Source organism: Anthonomus grandis, chromosome 20 (genome assembly GCF_022605725.1).
Source record: "Anthonomus grandis grandis chromosome 20, icAntGran1.3, whole genome shotgun sequence".
NCBI lineage: Eukaryota > Metazoa > Arthropoda > Insecta > Coleoptera > Curculionidae > Anthonomus > Anthonomus grandis.
Genome location: NC_065565.1, coordinates 5,404,212 through 5,429,068, shown reverse-complemented (window position 1 = coordinate 5,429,068; position 24,857 = coordinate 5,404,212). Strand labels below are relative to the sequence as shown.

The following is a 24,857-nucleotide window of genomic DNA, read 5'->3' as shown; positions in this document are numbered from 1 at the left end:
AATCCTATAATTCATATTTATTTTTTAGAATATTATGAAAAACAGCGATTTTGCAGAAGAATCTCTTACTGGTAAAGTGTGTGGGGTGGGTGGGGGGGCAAAGGTAGTATAATTTCGCAAAATCGAACCAACCCAATCGAATGTAACCTGAAAAAGTAAATTATTTAATACATTTAATTGTTTCCCTTAAGGCAATTATTTACTGCAAAAAATTTAATTTTTTATCAAATTTACCCTTGCCCCCCCACCCACCCCACACACTTTACCAGTAAAAAATGCTTTAGTAAAATCACTGTTTTTTAGAACATTCTAAAAAACAACGATAAATTATAGGGTTACAGAAAATAATTATAAGATTTCTGAGGTTAGATTTCCTGCATAATAACACACTTTATTTAAATATGATATAATTTTATATATAATATATATTAATATTTAGTACAAAAACACTTGTTCAAGTATATTAATTTACAAAACAGTGATTTTGTGGAAGAATTTTTTACTCGTAAAATGTGTGGGGTAGGTGGGGGGACAAGGGTAGTTTTGTTAAAAAATTGTTTTTGTCTTTTATAAAAAAAGCATTTTTCAAAAACATTATCTGTGCACCCCCCACCCACCCCACATACCTTACCAGTAAAAAATTCTTCTGCAAAATCACTGTTTTTCAAATTAATATACTTGAACGTGTGTTGAAAGTGTTTTTGTACTAAATATTCATCAAGTAATATTATTATAAGTATTAATTATTAAGTATTAATTTACATCTCCTTTAATTAATTTTCCTTATTTTTCTTTCTTTTCGTTATTTAATTTATAGTAATTTAATACTTGTTTACACTTTCAAAACATTAATTGTAGATTTTCTGGAACTGGATTAATTACAGGATTACAGATATTTATTATAGGATTCCCGAAATTCGATTTTCTGTATTTTTTTAAAACACTTGTTCAAATATATTAAGTTAATAAACAGTGATTTTATAAAAGAATTGGTTACTGACTGTTAATTATTTTTTTTAGAAAATTCTAAAAAACAAACAGTAATTTTGCAGAATAATTTTTTACTAGTAAAGTGTGTGGGGTGGGTGGGGGGTGTAGGGATTATGTTTTTGAAAAATGCTTTTTTTTGTAAAGTGAAAAACCATTTTTTAACAAAACAACCCTTGCCCTCCCACCCACCCCACACACTTTACCAGTAAAAAATTCTTCTGCATAAGCACTGTTTTTCAGAATGTTCTAAAAAATAAATATTAATTAAAGAATTACAGAAATTAATTATATAATTCCTGAGGTTCGATTTACTGCATAATAACACATCTTATTTAAATGTAATATAATTTTATATATATTATATGTAAATATTTAATACAAAAACACTTGTTTAAGTATATTTATTTGAAAAACAGTGATTTTACCGAAGATTTTTTTACTGGTTAAGTGTGTGGGGTGGGTGGGGGGTGCAAGGATAATGTTTTTGAAAACTGCTTTTTTTTTAGAAGACAAAAACAATATTTTAACAAAACAACTCTTGCCCCTCCCCCACCCACTCCACACACTTAACCAGTAAAAAAATCTTCGGTAAAATCACTGTTTTTCAAATAAATATACTTGAACAAATGTTTTTGTATCAAATATTTATAAATAATATATATAAAATTATATCACATTTAAATAAACTGTGTTATATACTGGAAATCGTACTGCAAGAATCGTATAATCAATATCTGTAATCCTATAATTCATATTTATTTTTTAAAACATTATGAAAAACAGTGATTTTGCAGAAGAATTTTTTACTAGTAAAGTGTGTGGGGTGGGTGGGGGGTGTAGGGATAATGTTTTTGAAAAATGCTTTTTTTTGGAAAAGACAAAAACCATTTTTTTTAAAAACTACCCTTGCCCCCCCACCCACCCCACACATCTTACCAGTAAAAAATTCTTGTGCAAAATCACTGTTTTTCAGAATTTTCTAAAAAACAATAATTATTTATAGGGTTACATTATTCATGTATAATAATTTAAAAAACACTGATTTTGTAAAAGAATTTCTTACTGCGTAAATGTATTGGGTGGTTGGAGGCACAAGGGCAGTGTATGATAAAAAATTGATTTTTTTGCAGAAAATAATTGCTTTAGAGGAAAATAATAAATTTATTAAATAATTTACTTTTTCAGGATACAGAAAATTACCAATATTTTTTTTATTTTTTATTAACACTACCCTTGTCCCCCCACCCACCCCCCTCAGTTTACCAGTAAGAAATTCTTCTACAAAATCACTGTTTACATTTTTTTTATAAACTATTTAAGTAAAATCAAAAAAAACCGACTAGAAGTATACAAAACTTTCATAAAGAATGATATAGAATAATTTTCTGTAAACTGAAAAAGTGGATTATTCAGTAAATTAATTTTTTTTTCTAAGGCAAACATTTTCTGCAAAAAAAATGCTTTTTATTAATCCTACCCTTACCCCCCTTCCCTCCACCCGTTTCACATCCTTATTTACGCTAGAAAATGCCTGATATCAATTATTTCGAATGACCAGACTCAAAACAGCATTGGGACTTTCGAGAACTTTTTATGATTTTTGGGTCCTACCTGCAGTTTCACAGATTCTTTTCCTGCTTCTGGTGCCATATACATGTACGTTTTGCCAAATCAAATGGAGACTTTGAGATGGTCGACAAACACTTTCAAAAAATTAGTGTAAAGGTTGATCACCTGTGAATATTTCTCTGATGATTAGAAAATTCTAAAAAACAGTGATTTTGCAGAAGAATTTTTTACTGGTAAACTGAGGGGGGTGGGTGGGGGGACAAGGGAAGATTTGATAAAAAATTGATTTTTGTCTTCTAGAAGAAAAAGCATTTTTCAAAAACATTATCCTTGCACCCCCCGCCCACCCCACACACTTTACCAGTAAGAAATTCTTCTGCAAAATCGCTGTTTTTCAAATTAATATACATGAACAAGTGTTTTTGTACTAAATATTTATATATAATATATTTAAAATTCTATCACATTTAAATAAAGTATGTTATTATGCAGGAAGTCAATGCATAAAACAATGATTTTACAAAAGAATTTCTTACTGGTAAAGTGTGTGGGGTGGGTGGGGGGTGTAAGGATAATGTTTTTGAAAAATGCTTTTTTTTGTAAAAGACAAAAACATTTTTTTAACAAAACTACCCTTGCCCCCCCACCCACCCCACACACTTTACCAGTAAGAAATTCTTTTGTAAAATCATTGTTTTTTAGAATATTCTAAAAAACAACGATGAATTATAGGGTTAAAGATAATAATGATAGGATTCCTGAGGTTCGATTTCCTGCGTAATAACACAGTTTATTATAAAGTGATATAATTTTAAATAAATTATATATAATTATTTGATACAAAAACATTTGTTTAAGTATATTAAATTGGAAAACAGTGATTTTATAGAGGAATTTGTTAATGGTAAACTATGTGGGGTGGGTGGAGGGACAAGGGTAGTTTTGTTAAAAAATTGTTTTTGTCTTGTACAAAAAAGCATTTTTCAAAAACATTATCCTTGCACCCCCACCCACCCCACACACTTTATCAGTAAAAAATTCTTCAGTAAAATCACTGTTTTTCATATAAATATACTTGAACAACTCTTTTTGTATTAAATATTCATATATAACATATTTAAAATTATATAACATTTAAATAAAGTGTGTTATTATGCAGTAAATCGAACCTCAGGAATTATATAATTAATTTCTGTAATCCTATAATTAATATTAATTTTTTAGAACATTCTGAAAAACAGTGATTTTGCAGAAGAATGTTTTACTGGTAAAATGTGTGGGGTGGGTGGGGGGGGGCAAGGGTTGTTTTGTTAAAAAATTGTTTTTGTCTTCTAAAAAAAAATATTTTTCAAAAACATTATCCTTGCACCCCCCACCCACCCCACAAACTTTACTAGTAGGAAATTCTTCCACAAAATCACTGTTTTTGAAATTAATATATTTGAACAAGTGTTTTTGTATCAAATATCTATATACAAAATTATATAACATTTAAATAAACTTCTCCATTTCCTATTAATTAACACAGTATATTTAAATGTGATATAATTTTATAGATATTATTTATTTATTTATTTATTTAGCAGTTTATTTCCAACAAGCAGAGCCCAGTTACAGGAAAATCTACAACTAATGTTGTGAAAGTGTAAACAAGTATTAAATTACTATAAATTAAATAACAAAATAAAAGAAAAATAAAGAAAAATAAGGAAAATTAATTAAAGGAGATGTAAATGAATGCTTAATAATTAATACTTATAATAATATTACTTTATGAATATTTAGTACAAAAACACTTGTTCAAGTATATTAATTTGAAAAACAATGATTTTACAAAAGAATTTTTTACTGGTAAATTGTGTGGGGTGGGTGGGGGGCAAGGGTAGTTTTGTTAAAAAATTGTTTTTGTCTTTTACAATAAAAAGCATTTTTCAAAAACATTATCCTTACACCTCCCGCCCACCCCACATACTTTACCAGTAACAAATTCCTCTATAAAATCACTGTTTTTCAAATTAATATACTTGAACAAGTGTTTTGTATCAAATATTTATATATAATATATATAAAATTATATTACTTTTTAATAATTCTGTTATTATGCAGGAAATCGAACCTCAGGAGTCCTAGAAATAATATCTGTAACCCTATAATTAATTATTGTGTTTTTAGAAAATTCTAAAAAAAAACAGTGATTTTGCAGAATAATTTATTACTGGTTAAGTGTGTGGGGTGGATGGGGGGTGCATAGATAATGTTTTTGAAAAATGCTTTTTTTTGTTAAAGACAAAAACCATTTTTTAACAAAACTACCCTTGCCCACCCACCCACCCCACACACTTTACCAGTAAAAAATTCTTCTGCAAAATCACTGTTTTTCAGAATGTTCTAAAAAATTAATATTAATTAAAGGATTACAGAAATTAATTATATAATTCCTGAGGTTCGATTTACTGCGTAGAATACAGTTTATTTAAATCTTATATAATTTTAAATATGTTATATATAAATATTTGATACAAAAACACTTGTTCATGTATATTAATTTGAAAAACAGCGATTTTGCAGAAGAATTTATTACTGGTAAGGTGTGTGGGGTGGGCGGGGGGTACAAGGATAATGTTTTTGAAAAATGCTTTTTTTTTTCTAGAAGACAAAAATCAATTTTTTATCAAATCTACCCTTGCCCCCCACCCACCCCACACACCTTACCAGTAAAAAATTCTTCTGCAAAATCACTGTTTTTTAGAATTTTCTAATCATCAGAGAAATATTCACAGGTGATCAATTTTTACACTGATTTTTTGAAAGTGTTTGTCAACGATTTTAAAGTCTCCATTTGATTTGGCAAAACGTACATGTATATGGCACCAGAAGCAGGAAAAGAATCTGTGAAACTGCAGGTAGGACCGAAAAATCATAAAAAGTTCTCGAAAGTCCCAATGCTGTTTTGAGTCTGGTCATTCGAAATAATTAATATCAGGCATTTTCTAGCGTAAATAAGGATGTGAAACGGGTGAGAGGGAGGGGGGGGGGGGTAGGATTAATGAAAAGCGTTTTTTTTTTGCAGAAAATGTTTGCCTTAGAAAAAAAAAATTAATTTACTGAATAATTCACTTTTTCAGTTTACAGAAAATTATTCTATATCATTCTTTATGTAAGTTTTGTATACTTCTAGTCGGATTTTTTTGAATTTATTTAAATAGTTTATATAAAAAATGTAAACAGTGATTTTGTAGAAAAATTTCTTTCTGGTAAACTATGTGGGGTGGGTGGGGAACAAGGGTAGTGTTAATAAAAAATAAAAAAATTATTGGTAATTTTCTGTATCCTGAAAAAGTAAATTATTTAATAAATTTAATATTTTCCTCTAAAGCAATTATTTTCTGCAAAAAAATCAATTTTTTATCATACACTGCCCTTGCCCCTCCAACTACCCAATACATTTACGCAGTAAAAAATTCTTTTACAAAATCAGTGTTTTTTAAATTATTATACATGAATAATGTAACCTTATAATTAATTATTGTTTTTTAGAAAATTCTGAAAAACAGTGATTTTGCAGAACAATTTTTTACTGGTAAGGTGTGTGGGGTGGGTGGGGGGACAAGGGTAGTTTTTTAAAAAAATGGTTTTTGTCTTTTCCAAAAAAAAGCATTTTTCAAAAACATTATCCCTACACCCCCCACCCACCACACACACTTTACTAGTAAAAAATTCTTCTGCAAAATCACTGTTTTTCATAATGTTTTAAAAAATAAATATGAATTATAGGATTACAGATATTGATTATACGATTCTTGCGGTTCGATTTCCTGTATATAACACAGTTTATTTAAATGTGATATAATTTTATATATATTATTTATAAATATTTGATACAAAAACATTTGTTCAACTATATTTATTTGAAAAACAGTGATTTTACCGAAGATTTGTTTACTTGTAAAGTGTGTGGGGTAAGTGGGGGGGGCAAGGGTTGTTTTGTTAAAAAATGGTTTTTCACTTTACAAAAAAAAGCATTTTTCAAAAACATAATCCCTACACCCCCCACCCACCCCACACACTTTACTAGTAAAAAATTATTCTGCAAAATTACTGTTTGTTTTTTAGAATTTTCTAAAAAAAATAATTAACAGTCAGTAACCAATTCTTTTATAAAATCACTGTTTATTAACTTAATATATTTGAACAAGTGTTTTAAAAAAATACAGAGAATCGAATTTCGGGAATCCTATAATCAATATCTGTAATCCTGTAATTAATATTTATTTTTTAGGACATCATGAAAAACAGTGAATTTGCAGAAACATTTTTTACTAGTAAAGTGTGGGGTGGGTGGAGGGTATAAGGATACGGTTTTTAAAAAATGCTTTTTATTGTAAAAAACAACAATTATTTTTTAACAAAACTACCCTTGTCCCCCCTCCCACCCCACACACTTTACCAGTAAGAAATTCTTCCACAAAATCACTGTTTTTTAAATTAATATACTTAAACAAGTGTTTTTGCACTAAATATTTATATATAATATATTTAAAATTATATCACGTTTAAATAATGTGTGTTATTAAGCAGGACTTTTAGATAAGAGTGTATGAAACTGCAGGTAGTAGGACTCAAAAATCATAAAAAGTTTTTATGGTTTTAAGTCCTAATTACTGTTGAGATAATTAATATCAGATTTGTGATGCGTGGGGGAGAGGTGGGTAAGGGTTGTATTATTAAAAAACGTTTTTTTTGCAAAAAATTTTTGCCTTAGAATTAACTATAATTAGAATTAATTTATTGAATAATCCACTTTTTCAGTTTACAGAAAATTATTCTAGTATATCATTATTTATTTCTATATACTTATATACAACCTGGAAAGTGTTGTATACTTCTAATAGGATTTTTTTCAATTTTTTTAAATAGTTAGTTTATAAAAAAATATATATTTGGTAAAATTAGAAAAACAGCAATTTAAATTATTTTTTTGTCTGTTTCTATTAAGACTATGTATATTTATAATTATGTTTAATAAGTGGTCTATTTTTATGTTCTGGTGGCTGTTTATTTTGCTTGCTTGTATGCCTCTTGATTGTTTCTTGTATTTTCATTTTTATTTTGCAATTAAAATAAATAAATTGTAGGTAATTTTCTCTAAAGCACTGCCCTTGCCTCCCCACCCACCCCTGCACCTTCAACCAGTTATGAATTCTTTTGCAAACCTGAAACTCAGGAATCGTATTACCAATATTCGTAATTCAATAACTAATTATTGTTTTTTAAAAAATTCTAAAAAACAGTGATTTTGCAGAAGAATTTCTTACTGGTAAAGTGTGTTGGGTGGGTGGGGGGGACAAGAGTAGTGTTGATAAAAAATAAACAAATTATTGCTAGTTTTCTGTAACCTGAAAAAGTCAATTATTTAATATATTTAATCAATTTTTTTATCAACACTACCCTTGCCCCCCCACCCACCCCACACATTTTACCAGTAAGAAATTCTTTTGTAAAATCATTGTTTTTTAGAATATTCTAAAAAACAACAATGAATTATAGGGTTAAAGATAATAATTATAGGATTCCTGAGGTTTGATTTCCTGCATAATAACATACTTTATTTAAATGTGATATAATTTTAAATATATTATATATAAATATTTAGTACAAAAACACTCGTTCATGTATATTAATTTGAAAAACAGCGATTTTGCAGAAGAATTTCTTACTGGTAAAGTGTGTGGGGTGGGCGGGGGGTGCAAGGATAATGTTTTTGAAAAATGCCTTTTTTTCTAGAAGACAAAAATCAATTTTTTATCAAATCTACCCTTACCCCCCCACCCACCCCACACTTTTATCCAGTAAGAAATTCTACTGCAAAATCACTGTTTTTTAGAATTTTCTAATCATCAGAGAAATATTCACAGGTGATCAACCTTTACACTGATTTTTTGAAAGTGTTTGTCGACAATCTCAAAGTCTCCATTTGATTTGACAAAACGTACATGCGTATGGCACCATTATGAGCAAGACGCACGATTAAATTGCATCAATAGAGTCTGAGAATTTGATGCCAAACTTTTGCAGACGATAGATAGACAAGTGCATCTTACCTATTATATGATTGTCGTTGGCCTTAAGGGATAACAGCTTGGGCATCCTCAGGGCGCAAGAGGGTAACGAGACAAAAGTGTTATGCGATATATCCAGCCTCTCCAAGTTTGCCAACTCGGCACACTCCTCTGGCAACTTTGACATCTGGTTATGTGACAAGTTCAAGTCTGAAATGAATCCGGTATTACCTTGACCCTTTAAATTAATCCCCTGTTACCTGTGATTAAGTTAAATTTAACGGCAAACTTTGGAGGGATTTTGGTTATCACGTTCTCGCTAAGATCGCAGGTCCTGAGCTCGGTGTGCCTCATCAGGTGATACACGGCGTCCGGAACTTGCATTAATTGACAATTTGAGAGATCTGCAATAAATAAGGAAAGTTTTACCAGGTGTGACAGTCGTATGAGTCACACGGCCCGGCAAGCAAACTTTACCGAGCACACTAGAACTGCGTAGTTACGAAAGCCCCTTAATGTGTTTTATTTTTTTTCTAGTCAAAAATAGAAGGAACTAAAAATATTTAAAGAGCACGTACCGAAATAGACCAGTGCGGAAGCGCTATTATTAAATTCGTTCTCTTTATGTAATGATGTAGGCCGGTACCCATCTGGTTACGATTTCATACGTATGCAATTAAGTAACGGTCGGTTTTTTTACAATCAGACCGAAAACTGAATAAATTAATAAATATTACGTATGAAAGCACCAGGACAGATGTGTACCGTTCCTGCGTCACAACAACTATGTAAACTTATGGCAGATTGAAATGATTGGCTTGATGAACAAGACATATCAATGAGATATGTGATTTGTGACCTCCATGTAACCCTGACTATACCTGATAAGTAGAAAAGATAAGAGTGATGTGGTATGAAAATTAACCGGATTTCTTCGTTCAATTAAAGGTGGTGTGAGTGAAAAACAGGATTTTTGCAAAATATATTTGACCAATTAACTCCTAACCTTCTTGCATCGATTAGCAATAGATGTCTTTATAATTACAAAAAGTTTCCAGTCAATTGCTCTTGACTTGAATTAATTATGAATTTTTAAAGTTAAATTAAAATAGTTTTCGAATTGCTTTTGGTAAAAAATTTATAACTTAAAAAATAATTGAGCAATTAACTTACAACCTTCTTGCATTGATTACCAATAGATCTTTTTATATTCACAAGAAGTTTCAAGTAAATCGGTCTTGATTTGAATTACTTATGAATTTTTAAATTTAGATTTAAATAATTTTTGAACTTTCTTTCGCAGAATTTTTTTCTAGGAAAACTGGTTGGGGTGGGTGGGGGGATAAGGGTGCTGTTAATAAAAAACAGGATTTTTGCAAAAAAAATTGACTAATTAACTAATGACCTTCTTGCATGAATTAGCAAAAGATATCTTTATAATTACAAGAAGTTTCAAGTAAATTGCTCCTAATTTGAATTTCTTATGAATTTTTAAAGTTGAATTAAAATAATTTTTGGACTGTATTTGCAAAAATCTTGTTTTTTATTAATAGCACCCTTTGTCCCCCACCCACCCCAAATAGTTTTTCAAATAAGAAATTTTTCTGCAAAAATTTTTTTTTAATCCAACTTTAAAAATTCATACGAAACTCAAATCAAGAGCAATTTACCTAAAACTTCTTACAATTATAAAGACATCTTTTGCTAACTCATGGAAGAAGGTTACAAGTTAATTGGTCAAATATTTTTTAAGTTATAAATTTTTTACTAAAAATAATCCAAAAATCATTTTGATTTAACTTTAAAAATTCATAATTAATTCAAGTAAAGAGCAATTCACTTGAAACTTTTTGTGACTATAAAGACATCTATTAATAATCGATATAAGAAGGTTACAAGTTACTTGGTCAATTATTTTTTAAGTGATAAATTTTTTACCAAATACAGTCTAGGAGGACTCATATTGCAACATCTAATTTTTTAAGTATCACTATTTTTGCTAAAAAATTTATAACTTGAAAAACAATAGACCAATTAACTAGCAGTTTTCTTGCGTCGATTAACAATTGATCTCTTTATATTCACAAAAAGTTTCAAGTAAATTGCTCTTAATTTAAATTTCTTATGAATTTTTAAAGCGGCATTAAAATAATTTTTGAACTGTTATTAGTAAAAAATTTATAACTTAGAAAAAAATTGACCAATTAACTTCTAGTCTTCTTGCGTCGACTAGCATAGATGTCTTTATAATCACAAGAAGTTTCAAGTAAATTGCTCTTAATTTAAATTTCTTATGAATTTTTAAAGTCACATTAAAATAATTTTCGGACTGTTATTAGTAAAAAATTTATAACTTAGAAAAAAATTGACCAATTAACTTCTAGTCTTCTTGCGTCGAATAGCATAGATGTCTTTATAATCACAAGAAGTTTTAAGTAAATTGCTCCTAATTTGAATTTCTTATGAATTTTTAAAATAATTTTCAAACTGTTTTTGCAGAAGAATTTCTTACTGGAAAAATTATTTGGGGTGGGTGGGGGGCTAAGGGTGGTTTTAAGGAAAAACAGAATTTTTGCAAAAAATAATTGACCAATTCACTTATAACCTTTTTGCACGATTCTAAACTTCTCAAATCGATTAGCAATAGATGTCTTTATATTTACAAGAGGTTTTAAGTAAATTGTTCGTGATTTGAATTTCTTATGAATTTTTAAAGTTGAATTAAAATATATTTTGGACTGTTTTTGCGAAAATCCTGTTTTTGATTAAAACCATCCTTAGCCCCCCATCCACCCCAAATAGTTTTTCTAGTAAGACATTTTTCTGCAAAAAAATTTTTTTGTCCAACTTTAAAAATTCATAAGAAATTCAAATCAAGAGCAATTCACTTGAAACTTTTTGTGGTTATATAGACATCTATTACTAATCGATACAAAAAAGTTACAAGTTAATTGGTCAATTATTTTTTAAGTCAGAAATTTTTTTACCAAATACAGTCTAGGAGGACTCATATGGCAACATGGAATTTTTTATGTATCAGTGTTTTTGCTAAAAAATGTATAACTTGAAAAACAATAGACCAATTAACTAGTAGTTTTCTTGCATCGATTAGCAATTGATCTCTTTATATTCACAAGAAGTTTCGAGTAAATTCCTCTTGATTTAAATTTCTTATGAATTTTTAAAGTCGCATTAAAATAATTTTTGAACTGTTATTGGTAAAAAATTTATAACTTAAAAAAAAATTGACCAATTAACTTATAGTCTTCTTGCATCGACTAGCAATAGACGTCTTTATAATCACAAGAAGTTTTAAGTAAATTGCTCCTAATTTGAATTTCTTATGAATTTTTAAAATAATTTTCAAACTGTTTTTGCAGAAGAATTTCTTACTGGAAAAATTATTTGGGGTGGGTGGGGGGCTAAGGGTGGTTTTAAGGAAAAACAGAATTTTTGCAAAAAATAATTGACCAATTCACTTATAACCTTCTTGCACGATTCTAAACTTCTCAAATCGATTAGCAATAGATGTCTTTATATTTACAAGAGGTTTTAAGTAAATTGTTCGTGATTTGAATTTCTTATGAATTTTTAAAGTTAAATTAAAATAATTTTTGGACTGTTTTTGCGAAAATCCTGTTTTTGATTAAGACCATCCGTAGCCCCCCACCCACCCCAAATAGTTTTTCCAGTAAGAAATTTTTCTGCAAAAAAATTTTTTTAATCCAATTTAAAAATTCATAAGAAATTCAAATCAAGAGCAATTCACTTGAAACTTCTTGTTATTATAAAGACATCTTTTGCTAACCCATGGAAGAAGGTTATGAGTTAATTGCTCCAATATTTTTTAAGTGATAAATTTTTTACCAAATACAGTCTAAGAGGACTCATATTGCAACATCGAATTTTTTATGTATCACTGTTTTTGCTAAAAAATTTATAACTTAAAAAATAATGGACCAATTAACTGGCAATTTTCTTGCATCGATTAGGAATAGATCTCTTTATATTCACAAGAAGTTTCAAGTAAATTGCTCTTGATTTAAATTTCTTATGAATTTTTAAAGTCGCATTAAAATAATTTTCGAACTGTTATTGGTAAAAAATTTATAACTTAGAAAAAAATTGACCAATTAACTTATAGTCTTCTTGCATCGACTAGCAATAGATGTCCTTATAATCACAAGAAGTTTTAAGTAAATTGCTCTTAATTTGAATTACTTAAGAATTTTTAAAATAATTTTCAAACTGTTTGTGTAGAAGAATTTCTTACTGGAAAAATTATTTGGGGTGGGTGGGGGGCTAAGGGTGGTTTTAAGGAAAAACAGAATTTTTGCAAAAAATAATTGATTAATTCACTTATAACCTTCTTGCACGATTCTAAACTTCTTAACTCGATTAGCAATAGATGTCTTTATATTTACAAGAGGTTTTAAGTAAATTGTTCGTGATTAGAATTTCTTATGAATTTTTAAAGTTGAATTAAAATAATTTTTGAACTGTTTTTGCTAAAATCCTGTTTTTTATTAACACCATCATTAGCCCCCCACCCACCCCAAATAGTTTTTCTAGTAAGAAATTTTTCTGCAAAAAAATTTTTTTAGTCCAACTTTAAAAATTCATAAGAAATTCAAATCAAGAGCAATTTACTTGAAACTTCTTGTTATTATAAAGACATCTTTTGCTAACCCATGGAAGAAGGTTATGAGTTAATTGCTCCAATATTTTTTAAGTGATAAATTTTTTACCAAATACAGTCTAGGAGGACTCATATTGCAACATGGAATTTTTTATGTATCGGTGTCTTTGCTAAAAAATTTATAACTTGAAAAATAATGGACCAATTAACTGGCAATTTTCTTGCATCGATTAGCAATTGATCTCTTTATATTCACAAGAAGTTTCGAGTAAATTCCTCTTGATTTAAATTTCTTATGAATTTTTAAAGTCACATTAAAATAATTTTCGGACTGTTATTAGTAAAAAATTTATAACTTAGAAAAAAATTGACCAATTAACTTATAGACTTCTTGCATCGACTAGCAATAAATGTCTTTATCATCAGCAGAAGTTTTAAGTAAATTGCTCTTAATTTGAATTACTTAAGAATTTTTAAAATAATTTTCAAACTGTTTGTGCAGAAGAATTTCTTACTGGAAAAATTATTTGGGGTGGGTGGGGGGCTAAGGGTGGTTTTAAGGAAAAACAGAATTTTTGCAAAAAACAATTGACCAATTAAGTTATAACCTTCTTGCACTATTACAAACTTCTCAATTCGATTAGCAATAGATGTCTTTATATTTGCAAGAAGTTTCAAGTAAATTGCTCGTGATTTGAATTTCTTATGAATTTTTAAAGTTGAATTAAAATAATTTTTGGAATGTTTTTGCAAAAATCCTGTTTTTCATTAAAACCACCCTTGGCCCCCCACCCACCCCAAATAGTTTTTCCAGTAAGAAATTCTTCTGCAAAAAATTATTCTTAGTCCAACTTTAAAAATTCATGAAATATTCAAATCAAGAGCAATTTACCTAAAACTTCTTGTAATTATAAAGACATCTTTTGCTAACCCATGGAAGAAGGTTATGAGTTAATTGCTCCAATATTTTTTAAGTGATAAATTTTTTACCAAATACAGTCTAGGAGGACTCATATTGCAGCATGGAATTTTTTATGTATCAGTATTTTTGCTAAAAAATTTATAACTTGAAAAATAATGGACCAATTAACTGGGAATTTTCTTGCATCGATTAGCAATTGATCTCTTCATATTCACAAGAAGTTTCGAGTAAATTCCTCTTGATTTAAATTTCTTATGAATTTTTAAACTCGCATTAAAATAATTTTCGGACTGTTATTGGTAAAAAATTTATAACTTAGAAAAAAATTGACCAATTAACTTATAGTCTTCTTGCATCGACTAGCAATAGATGTCCTTATAATCACAAGAAGTTTTAAGTAAATTGCTCTTAATTTGAATTACTTAAGAATTTTTAAAATAATTTTCAAACTGTTTGTGCAGAAGAATTTCTTACTGGAAAAATTATTTGGGGTGGGTGGGGGGCTAAGGGTGGTTTTTATGAAAAACAGAATTTTTGCAAAAAATAATTGACCAATTCACTTATAACCTTCTTGCACGATTCCAAACTTCTCAAATCGATTAGCAATAGATGTCTTTATATTTACAAGAGATTTTAAGTAAATTGTTCGTGATTTGAATTTCTTATGAATTTCTAAAGTTGAATTAAAATATATTTTGGACTGTTTTTGCGAAAATCCTGTTTTTGATTAAAACCATCCTTAGCCCCCCACCCACCCCAAATAGTTTTTCTAGTAAGACATTTTTCTGCAAAAAAATTTTTTTAGTCCAACTTTAAAAATTCATAAGAAATTCAAATCAAGAGCAATTTACTTGAAACTTTTTGTGGTTGTTAAGACATCTATTGCTAATCGATACAAAAAAGTTACAAGTTAATTGGTCAATTATTTTTTAAGTGATAAATTTTTTACCAAATACAGTCAGGAGGACTCATATGGCAACATGGAATTTTTTATGTATCAGTGTTTTTGCTAAAAAATGTATAACTTGAAAAACAATAGACCAATTAACTAGTAGTTTTCTTGCATCGATTAGCAATTGATCTCTTTATATTCACAAGAAGTTTCGAGTAAATTCCTCTTGATTTAAATTTCTTATGAATTTTTAAAGTCGCATTAAAATAATTTTTGAACTGTTATTGGTAAAAAATTTATAACTTAAAAAAAAATTGACCAATTAACTTATAGTCTTCTTGCATCGACTAGCAATAGACGTCTTTATAATCACAAGAAGTTTTAAGTAAATTGCTCCTAATTTGAATTTCTTATGAATTTTTAAAATAATTTTCAAACTGTTTTTGCAGAAGAATTTCTTACTGGAAAAATTATTTGGGGTGGGTGGGGGGCTAAGGGTGGTTTTAAGGAAAAACAGAATTTTTGCAAAAAATAATTGACCAATTCACTTATAACCTTCTTGCACGATTCTAAACTTCTCAAATCGATTAGCAATAGATGTCTTTATATTTACAAGAGGTTTTAAGTAAATTGTTCGTGATTTGAATTTCTTATGAATTTTTAAAGTTAAATTAAAATAATTTTTGGACTGTTTTTGCGAAAATCCTGTTTTTGATTAAGACCATCCGTAGCCCCCCACCCACCCCAAATAGTTTTTCCAGTAAGAAATTTTTCTGCAAAAAAATTTTTTTAATCCAATTTAAAAATTCATAAGAAATTCAAATCAAGAGCAATTCACTTGAAACTTCTTGTTATTATAAAGACATCTTTTGCTAACCCATGGAAGAAGGTTATGAGTTAATTGCTCCAATATTTTTTAAGTGATAAATTTTTTACCAAATACAGTCTAAGAGGACTCATATTGCAACATCGAATTTTTTATGTATCACTGTTTTTGCTAAAAAATTTATAACTTAAAAAATAATGGACCAATTAACTGGCAATTTTCTTGCATCGATTAGGAATAGATCTCTTTATATTCACAAGAAGTTTCAAGTAAATTGCTCTTGATTTAAATTTCTTATGAATTTTTAAAGTCGCATTAAAATAATTTTCGAACTGTTATTGGTAAAAAATTTATAACTTAGAAAAAAATTGACCAATTAACTTATAGTCTTCTTGCATCGACTAGCAATAGATGTCCTTATAATCACAAGAAGTTTTAAGTAAATTGCTCTTAATTTGAATTACTTAAGAATTTTTAAAATAATTTTCAAACTGTTTGTGTAGAAGAATTTCTTACTGGAAAAATTATTTGGGGTGGGTGGGGGGCTAAGGGTGGTTTTAAGGAAAAACAGAATTTTTGCAAAAAATAATTGATTAATTCACTTATAACCTTCTTGCACGATTCTAAACTTCTTAACTCGATTAGCAATAGATGTCTTTATATTTACAAGAGGTTTTAAGTAAATTGTTCGTGATTAGAATTTCTTATGAATTTTTAAAGTTGAATTAAAATAATTTTTGAACTGTTTTTGCTAAAATCCTGTTTTTTATTAACACCATCATTAGCCCCCCACCCACCCCAAATAGTTTTTCTAGTAAGAAATTTTTCTGCAAAAAAATTTTTTTAGTCCAACTTTAAAAATTCATAAGAAATTCAAATCAAGAGCAATTTACTTGAAACTTCTTGTTATTATAAAGACATCTTTTGCTAACCCATGGAAGAAGGTTATGAGTTAATTGCTCCAATATTTTTTAAGTGATAAATTTTTTACCAAATACAGTCTAGGAGGACTCATATTGCAACATGGAATTTTTTATGTATCGGTGTCTTTGCTAAAAAATTTATAACTTGAAAAATAATGGACCAATTAACTGGCAATTTTCTTGCATCGATTAGCAATAGATCTCTTTATATTCACAAGAAGTTTCAAGTAAATTGCTCTTGATTTAAATTTCTTATGAATTTTTAAAGTCGCATTAAAATAATTTTCGAACTGTTATTGGTAAAAAATTTATAACTTAGAAAAAAATTGACCAATTAACTTATAGTCTTCTTGCATCGACTAGCAATAGATGTCCTTATAATCACAAGAAGTTTTAAGTAAATTGCTCTTAATTTGAATTACTTAAGAATTTTTAAAATAATTTTCAAACTGTTTGTGTAGAAGAATTTCTTACTGGAAAAATTATTTGGGGTGGGTGGGGGGCTAAGGGTGGTTTTAAGGAAAAACAGAATTTTTGCAAAAAATAATTGATTAATTCACTTATAACCTTCTTGCACGATTCTAAACTTCTTAACTCGATTAGCAATAGATGTCTTTATATTTACAAGAGGTTTTAAGTAAATTGTTCGTGATTAGAATTTCTTATGAATTTTTAAAGTTGAATTAAAATAATTTTTGAACTGTTTTTGCTAAAATCCTGTTTTTTATTAACACCATCATTAGCCCCCCACCCACCCCAAATAGTTTTTCTAGTAAGAAATTTTTCTGCAAAAAAATTTTTTTAGTCCAACTTTAAAAATTCATAAGAAATTCAAATCAAGAGCAATTTACTTGAAACTTCTTGTTATTATAAAGACATCTTTTGCTAACCCATGGAAGAAGGTTATGAGTTAATTGCTCCAATATTTTTTAAGTGATAAATTTTTTACCAAATACAGTCTAGGAGGACTCATATTGCAACATGGAATTTTTTATGTATCGGTGTCTTTGCTAAAAAATTTATAACTTGAAAAATAATGGACCAATTAACTGGCAATTTTCTTGCATCGATTAGCAATTGATCTCTTTATATTCACAAGAAGTTTCGAGTAAATTCCTCTTGATTTAAATTTCTTATGAATTTTTAAAGTCACATTAAAATAATTTTCGGACTGTTATTAGTAAAAAATTTATAACTTAGAAAAAAATTGACCAATTAACTTATAGACTTCTTGCATCGACTAGCAATAAATGTCTTTATCATCAGCAGAAGTTTTAAGTAAATTGCTCTTAATTTGAATTACTTAAGAATTTTTAAAATAATTTTCAAACTGTTTGTGCAGAAGAATTTCTTACTGGAAAAATTATTTGGGGTGGGTGGGGGGCTAAGGGTGGTTTTAAGGAAAAACAGAATTTTTGCAAAAAACAATTGACCAATTAAGTTATAACCTTCTTGCACTATTACAAACTTCTCAATTCGATTAGCAATAGATGTCTTTATATTTGCAAGAAGTTTCAAGTAAATTGCTCGTGATTTGAATTTCTTATGAATTTTTAAAGTTGAATTAAAATAATTTTTGGAATGTTTTTGCAAAAATCCTGTTTTTCATTAAAACCACCCTTGGCCCCCCACCCACCCCAAATAGTTTTTCCAGTAAGAAATTCTTCTGCAAAAAATTATTCTTAGTCCAACTTTAAAAATTCATGAAATATTCAAATCAAGAGCAATTTACCTAAAACTTCTTGTAATTATAAAGACATCTTTTGCTAACCCATGGAAGAAGGTTATGAGTTAATTGCTCCAATATTTTTTAAGTGATAAATTTTTTACCAAATACAGTCTAGGAGGACTCATATTGCAGCATGGAATTTTTTATGTATCAGTATTTTTGCTAAAAAATTTATAACTTGAAAAATAATGGACCAATTAACTGGGAATTTTCTTGCATCGATTAGCAATTGATCTCTTCATATTCACAAGAAGTTTCGAGTAAATTCCTCTTGATTTAAATTTCTTATGAATTTTTAAACTCGCATTAAAATAATTTTCGGACTGTTATTGGTAAAAAATTTATAACTTAGAAAAAAATTGACCAATTAACTTATAGTCTTCTTGCATCGACTAGCAATAGATGTCCTTATAATCACAAGAAGTTTTAAGTAAATTGCTCTTAATTTGAATTACTTAAGAATTTTTAAAATAATTTTCAAACTGTTTGTGCAGAAGAATTTCTTACTGGAAAAATTATTTGGGGTGGGTGGGGGGCTAAGGGTGGTTTTTATGAAAAACAGAATTTTTGCAAAAAATAATTGACCAATTCACTTATAACCTTCTTGCACGATTCCAAACTTCTCAAATCGATTAGCAATAGATGTCTTTATATTTACAAGAGATTTTAAGTAAATTGTTCGTGATTTGAATTTCTTATGAATTTCTAAAGTTGAATTAAAATATATTTTGGACTGTTTTTGCGAAAATCCTGTTTTTGATTAAAACCATCCTTAGCCCCCCACCCACCCCAAATAGTTTTTCTAGTAAGACATTTTTCTGCAAAAAAATTTTTTTAGTCCAACTTTAAAAATTCATAAGAAATTCAAATCAAGAGCAATTTACTTGAAACTTTTTGTGGTTGTTAAGACATCTATTGCTAATCGATACAAAAAAGTTACAAGTTAATTGGTCAATTATTTTTTAAGTGATAAATTTTTTACCAAATACAGTCAGGAGGACTCATATGGCAACATGGAATTTTTTATGTATCAGTGTTTTTGCTAAAAAATGTATAACTTGAAAAACAATAGACCAATTAACTAGTAGTTTTCTTGCATCGATTAGCAATTGATCTCTTTATATTCACAAGAAGTTTCGAGTAAATTCCTCTTGATTTAAATTTCTTATGAATTTTTAAAGTCGCATTAAAATAATTTTTGAACTGTTATTGGTAAAAAATTTATAACTTAAAAAAAAATTGACCAATTAACTTATAGTCTTCTTGCATCGACTAGCAATAGACGTCTTTATAATCACAAGAAGTTTTAAGTAAATTGCTCCTAATTTGAATTTCTTATGAATTTTTAAAATAATTTTCAAACTGTTTTTGCAGAAGAATTTCTTACTGGAAAAATTATTTGGGGTGGGTGGGGGGCTAAGGGTGGTTTTAAGGAAAAACAGAATTTTTGCAAAAAATAATTGACCAATTCACTTATAACCTTCTTGCACGATTCTAAACTTCTCAAATCGATTAGCAATAGATGTCTTTATATTTACAAGAGGTTTTAAGTAAATTGTTCGTGATTTGAATTTCTTATGAATTTTTAAAGTTAAATTAAAATAATTTTTGGACTGTTTTTGCGAAAATCCTGTTTTTGATTAAGACCATCCGTAGCCCCCCACCCACCCCAAATAGTTTTTCCAGTAAGAAATTTTTCTGCAAAAAAATTTTTTTAATCCAATTTAAAAATTCATAAGAAATTCAAATCAAGAGCAATTCACTTGAAACTTCTTGTTATTATAAAGACATCTTTTGCTAACCCATGGAAGAAGGTTATGAGTTAATTGCTCCAATATTTTTTAAGTGATAAATTTTTTACCAAATACAGTCTAAGAGGACTCATATTGCAACATCGAATTTTTTATGTATCACTGTTTTTGCTAAAAAATTTATAACTTAAAAAATAATGGACCAATTAACTGGCAATTTTCTTGCATCGATTAGGAATAGATCTCTTTATATTCACAAGAAGTTTCAAGTAAATTGCTCTTGATTTAAATTTCTTATGAATTTTTAAAGTCGCATTAAAATAATTTTCGAACTGTTATTGGTAAAAAATTTATAACTTAGAAAAAAATTGACCAATTAACTTATAGTCTTCTTGCATCGACTAGCAATAGATGTCCTTATAATCACAAGAAGTTTTAAGTAAATTGCTCTTAATTTGAATTACTTAAGAATTTTTAAAATAATTTTCAAACTGTTTGTGTAGAAGAATTTCTTACTGGAAAAATTATTTGGGGTGGGTGGGGGGCTAAGGGTGGTTTTAAGGAAAAACAGAATTTTTGCAAAAAATAATTGATTAATTCACTTATAACCTTCTTGCACGATTCTAAACTTCTTAACTCGATTAGCAATAGATGTCTTTATATTTACAAGAGGTTTTAAGTAAATTGTTCGTGATTAGAATTTCTTATGAATTTTTAAAGTTGAATTAAAATAATTTTTGAACTGTTTTTGCTAAAATCCTGTTTTTTATTAACACCATCATTAGCCCCCCACCCACCCCAAATAGTTTTTCTAGTAAGAAATTTTTCTGCAAAAAAATTTTTTTAGTCCAACTTTAAAAATTCATAAGAAATTCAAATCAAGAGCAATTTACTTGAAACTTCTTGTTATTATAAAGACATCTTTTGCTAACCCATGGAAGAAGGTTATGAGTTAATTGCTCCAATATTTTTTAAGTGATAAATTTTTTACCAAATACAGTCTAGGAGGACTCATATTGCAACATGGAATTTTTTATGTATCGGTGTCTTTGCTAAAAAATTTATAACTTGAAAAATAATGGACCAATTAACTGGCAATTTTCTTGCATCGATTAGCAATAGATCTCTTTATATTCACAAGAAGTTTGAAGTAAATTGCTCTTAATTTAAATTTCTTATGAGTTTTTAAATTCACATTAAAATAATTTTCGGACTGTTATTGGTAAAAAATGTATAACTTAAAAAAAAATTGACCAATTAACTTATGGTTTTCTTGCATCGATTGGCAATTGATGTCTTTATATTCACAAAAAGTTTTAAGTAAATCGCTCTTGATTTGAATTTCTTGTGAATTTTTAAAATCGAATTAAAATAATTTTCGGACTGTTATTGGTAAAAAATTTACAACTCAAAAAATAATTGTCCAATTAACTCCTAACCTTCTTGCATCAATTAGCAATAGATCTCTTTATATTTTCAAGAAGTTTCAAGTGAACTGCTCTTGACATTGGCAATAGTCCTCAGCAATTCCTTTGTTGAAAACAGGACAGGAGCTTGCCTTAGTTTGATCACAAGGAACCAACGAGAGCGAGATGGAAGATCTCCTGAAGTCTCAAAGAAGGAATGAATAAAGATGGAGAATTCTACACATATATAAAGAGAGGGGAGCCTCCTCAAGCTAAAGAACCCACTAAAGCAAGATAAGAGATCATGTTATCTCACTCTCACTTAAAAGATTCGTATTATCTGATGCTGAGTAATAAACGAATTAATTATTACCTAAATCCTCGGTATCTTTAGCATCCTCGCATCGATGAATCACCCGCGTAACAGCGTTCGCCATGACGGTTCACTCTGATCACGATACGCAACTTGAACTTAAGGCGACGACACTGCGTCGAATATTTTGAACTTTATTAAAGTCTGACATGCGCTGTTTGAGGTAACCCGAGAGAACGACGCGGTAAGAGAGGGATGGGAGAGCATGTACTGTATCCCATGAGAATTGTACAATAATTATTTAATCCTGCTAAAGTAAGCGGTCACTTTTAGGTTAAATGGTGCTGAAGCAAGCAAATGTAAGGATGATGTTATTGTTTATCAATAAATAAAGCAAAAATTGGAGATGCCAAAGTGGTATCCAGTAGGGCACCGCTGGAGGCAAAGCTGGCTTGTTAAAGGGGGTTTTGTGGACTAAAATTAGGTTTTGAGATGTCGGTACTGCAAAAGCAAGCAGTCATATTGGAGTTAAATTATCCTAAAGATCATCTGCAACAAGCGAGTGTTATAATATGTTATAAAAAACGGTTTTTTTGCAGAAAATTAACTATAATTTATATGGTTCTTAAACTAGCCCCCCACCCATCTCAAACAGTTTTTCTAGTAAGAAATTCTTCTGCAAATTTTTTTTTAATCCAACTTTAAAAATTCATAAAAAATTCAGATCAAGAGCAATTTACTTGAAACTTCTTGTGAATATAAAGAGATCAATTGCTAATCGACGCAAGAAAATTGCCAGTTAATTGGTCTATTGTTTTTCAAGTTATAAGTTTTTTGGCAAAAACACTGATACATAAAAAATTCGATGTTGCAACATAAGTTCTCTTAGACTGTACTTGGTAAAAAATTTATAACTTAAAAAATAATTGACCAATTAACTTATAACCTTCTGCCGTAGATTAGCAAAAGATGTCTTTATAACTACAAAAAGTTTCAAGTAAATTGCTCTTGATTTGAATTTCCTATGAATTTTTAAAGTTGGATTAAAAAAAATTTTTTTGCAGAAGAATTTCTTACTAGAAAACTATTTGGGGTGGGTGGGGGGCTAAGGGTGGTTTTAATAAAAAACCGAATTTTTGCAAAAAAAAATTAACCAATTAACTAATAACCTTCTTGTATGGATAAGCAAAAGATATCTATATAATTACAAGAAGTTTCAAGTAAATTGCTCTTTATTTGAATTCCTTTTGAATTTTTAAACTTCGATTAAAATTATTTTTGGACTGTTTTTGCAAAAATCCTGTTTTTCATTAACACCACCCTTAACCCCCCACCCACCCCAAATAGTTTTTCTAGTAAGAAATTCTTCTGCAAAAAAATTTTTTTTATTCCAACTTTAAAAATTCATAAGAAATTCAAATAAAGAGCAATTTACTTGAAACTTCTTGTAATTATAAAGACATCTTTTGCTAACCTATGAAAGAAGATTGTGAGTTAATTGGTCAATTTTTTTTGTGATAAATAATTTACCAAATATAGTCTAAGAGAACGTATGTTGCAACATCGAATTTTTCATATATCAGTGTTTTTGCTAAAAAAATTATAACTTGAAAAATAATAGAGCAATTAACTGGAAATTTTTTTACATCGATTAGCAATTGATCTCTTTATATTCACACGAAGTTTCAAATAAACTGCTCTTGATTTAAATTTTTTATGAATTTTTAAATTTAAATCAAAATAATTTTCGGATTGTTTTTGGTAAAATACTTATAACTTAAAAAATAATACAGCAATTAACTTAGAACCTTCTCGCATTGATTGGTAATAGATCTTTTTATAATCACAAGAAGTTTCAAGTAAATTGCTCTTGATTTGAATTTCTTATAAATTTTTAAAGTTGGATTAAAAAAAAAATTTTTGCAGAAGAATTTTTTACTAGAAAAACTATTTGGGGTGGGTGGGGGGCCAAGGGTGGTTTTAAAGAAAAACAGAATTTTTGCAAAATAATTGACCAATTAAATAATAACTTTCTTGCATGGATAAGCTAAAGATATCTTTATAATTACAAGAAATGTCAAGTAAATTGCTCTTTATTTGAATTCCTTTTGAATTTTTAAAGTTCGATTAAAATAGTTTTTGGACTCTTTTTGCAAAAATTCTGTTTTTTATTAAAACCATCCTTAGCCCCCCACCCACCCCAAATAGTTTTTCTAGTAAGAAATTCTTCTGCAAACATTTTTTTTTTAATCCAACTTTAAAAATTCATAAGAAAATCAAATCAAGAGCAATTTACTTGAAACTTCTTGTAATTATAAAGACATCAATTGCTTATCGATTCAAGAAGGCTATGAGTTAATTAGATATTTAATTTTTGAGTTGTAAATTTTTTACCAATAACAGTCCGAAAATTATTTTAATACGAATTTAAAAATTCATAAAAAATTCAAATCAAGAGCAATTTACTTGAAACTTCTAGCAATTATAAAAACATCTTTTGCTAACCCACGGAAGAAGGTTATAAATTAATTGCTCCAATATTTTTTAAGTAATAAATTTTTTACTAAATACAGTCTAGGAAGACTCATATTGCAACATCGAATTTTTTATGTATCAGTGTTTTTGCTAAAAAATTTATAACTTAAAAAACAATAGAGCAATTAACTGGCAATTTTCTTGCGTCGATTAGCAATTGATCTCTTTATATTCACAAGAAGTTTTGAGTAAATTTCTCTTGATTTGAATTTCCTATAAATTTTTAAAGTTGGATTAAAAAAAAAAATTTTTGCAGAAGAATTTCTTACTAAAAGAATTATTTGGGGTGGGAGGGGGGCTAAG

The 24,857-nt window shown here is 28.4% G+C and overlaps 1 protein-coding gene across 2 annotated transcripts in view; it reads right to left on the bottom strand.

Annotated features, from left to right (window-relative positions):
* Window positions 1-24,857, bottom strand: part of LOC126747778 (leucine-rich repeat-containing protein 40-like) — a 45,877-nt gene that overhangs the window by 8,625 nt on the left and 12,395 nt on the right. Inside the window, exons 1-3 of one of the 2 annotated variants that reach the window (XM_050456580.1) lie at window positions 22,080-22,219; window positions 8,879-9,022; window positions 8,661-8,828 (exon numbers count right to left, since the gene is read on the bottom strand). In XM_050456580.1, coding sequence (XP_050312537.1) covers window positions 8,661-8,828; window positions 8,879-9,022; window positions 22,080-22,143 — 376 coding nt within the window. In that variant the 5' untranslated portion in view covers window positions 22,144-22,219. Of the gene's footprint in view, window positions 1-8,660; window positions 8,829-8,878; window positions 9,023-22,079; window positions 22,220-24,857 lie in introns of those variants that run through there. The other variant, XM_050456578.1, reaches the window with a different exon arrangement.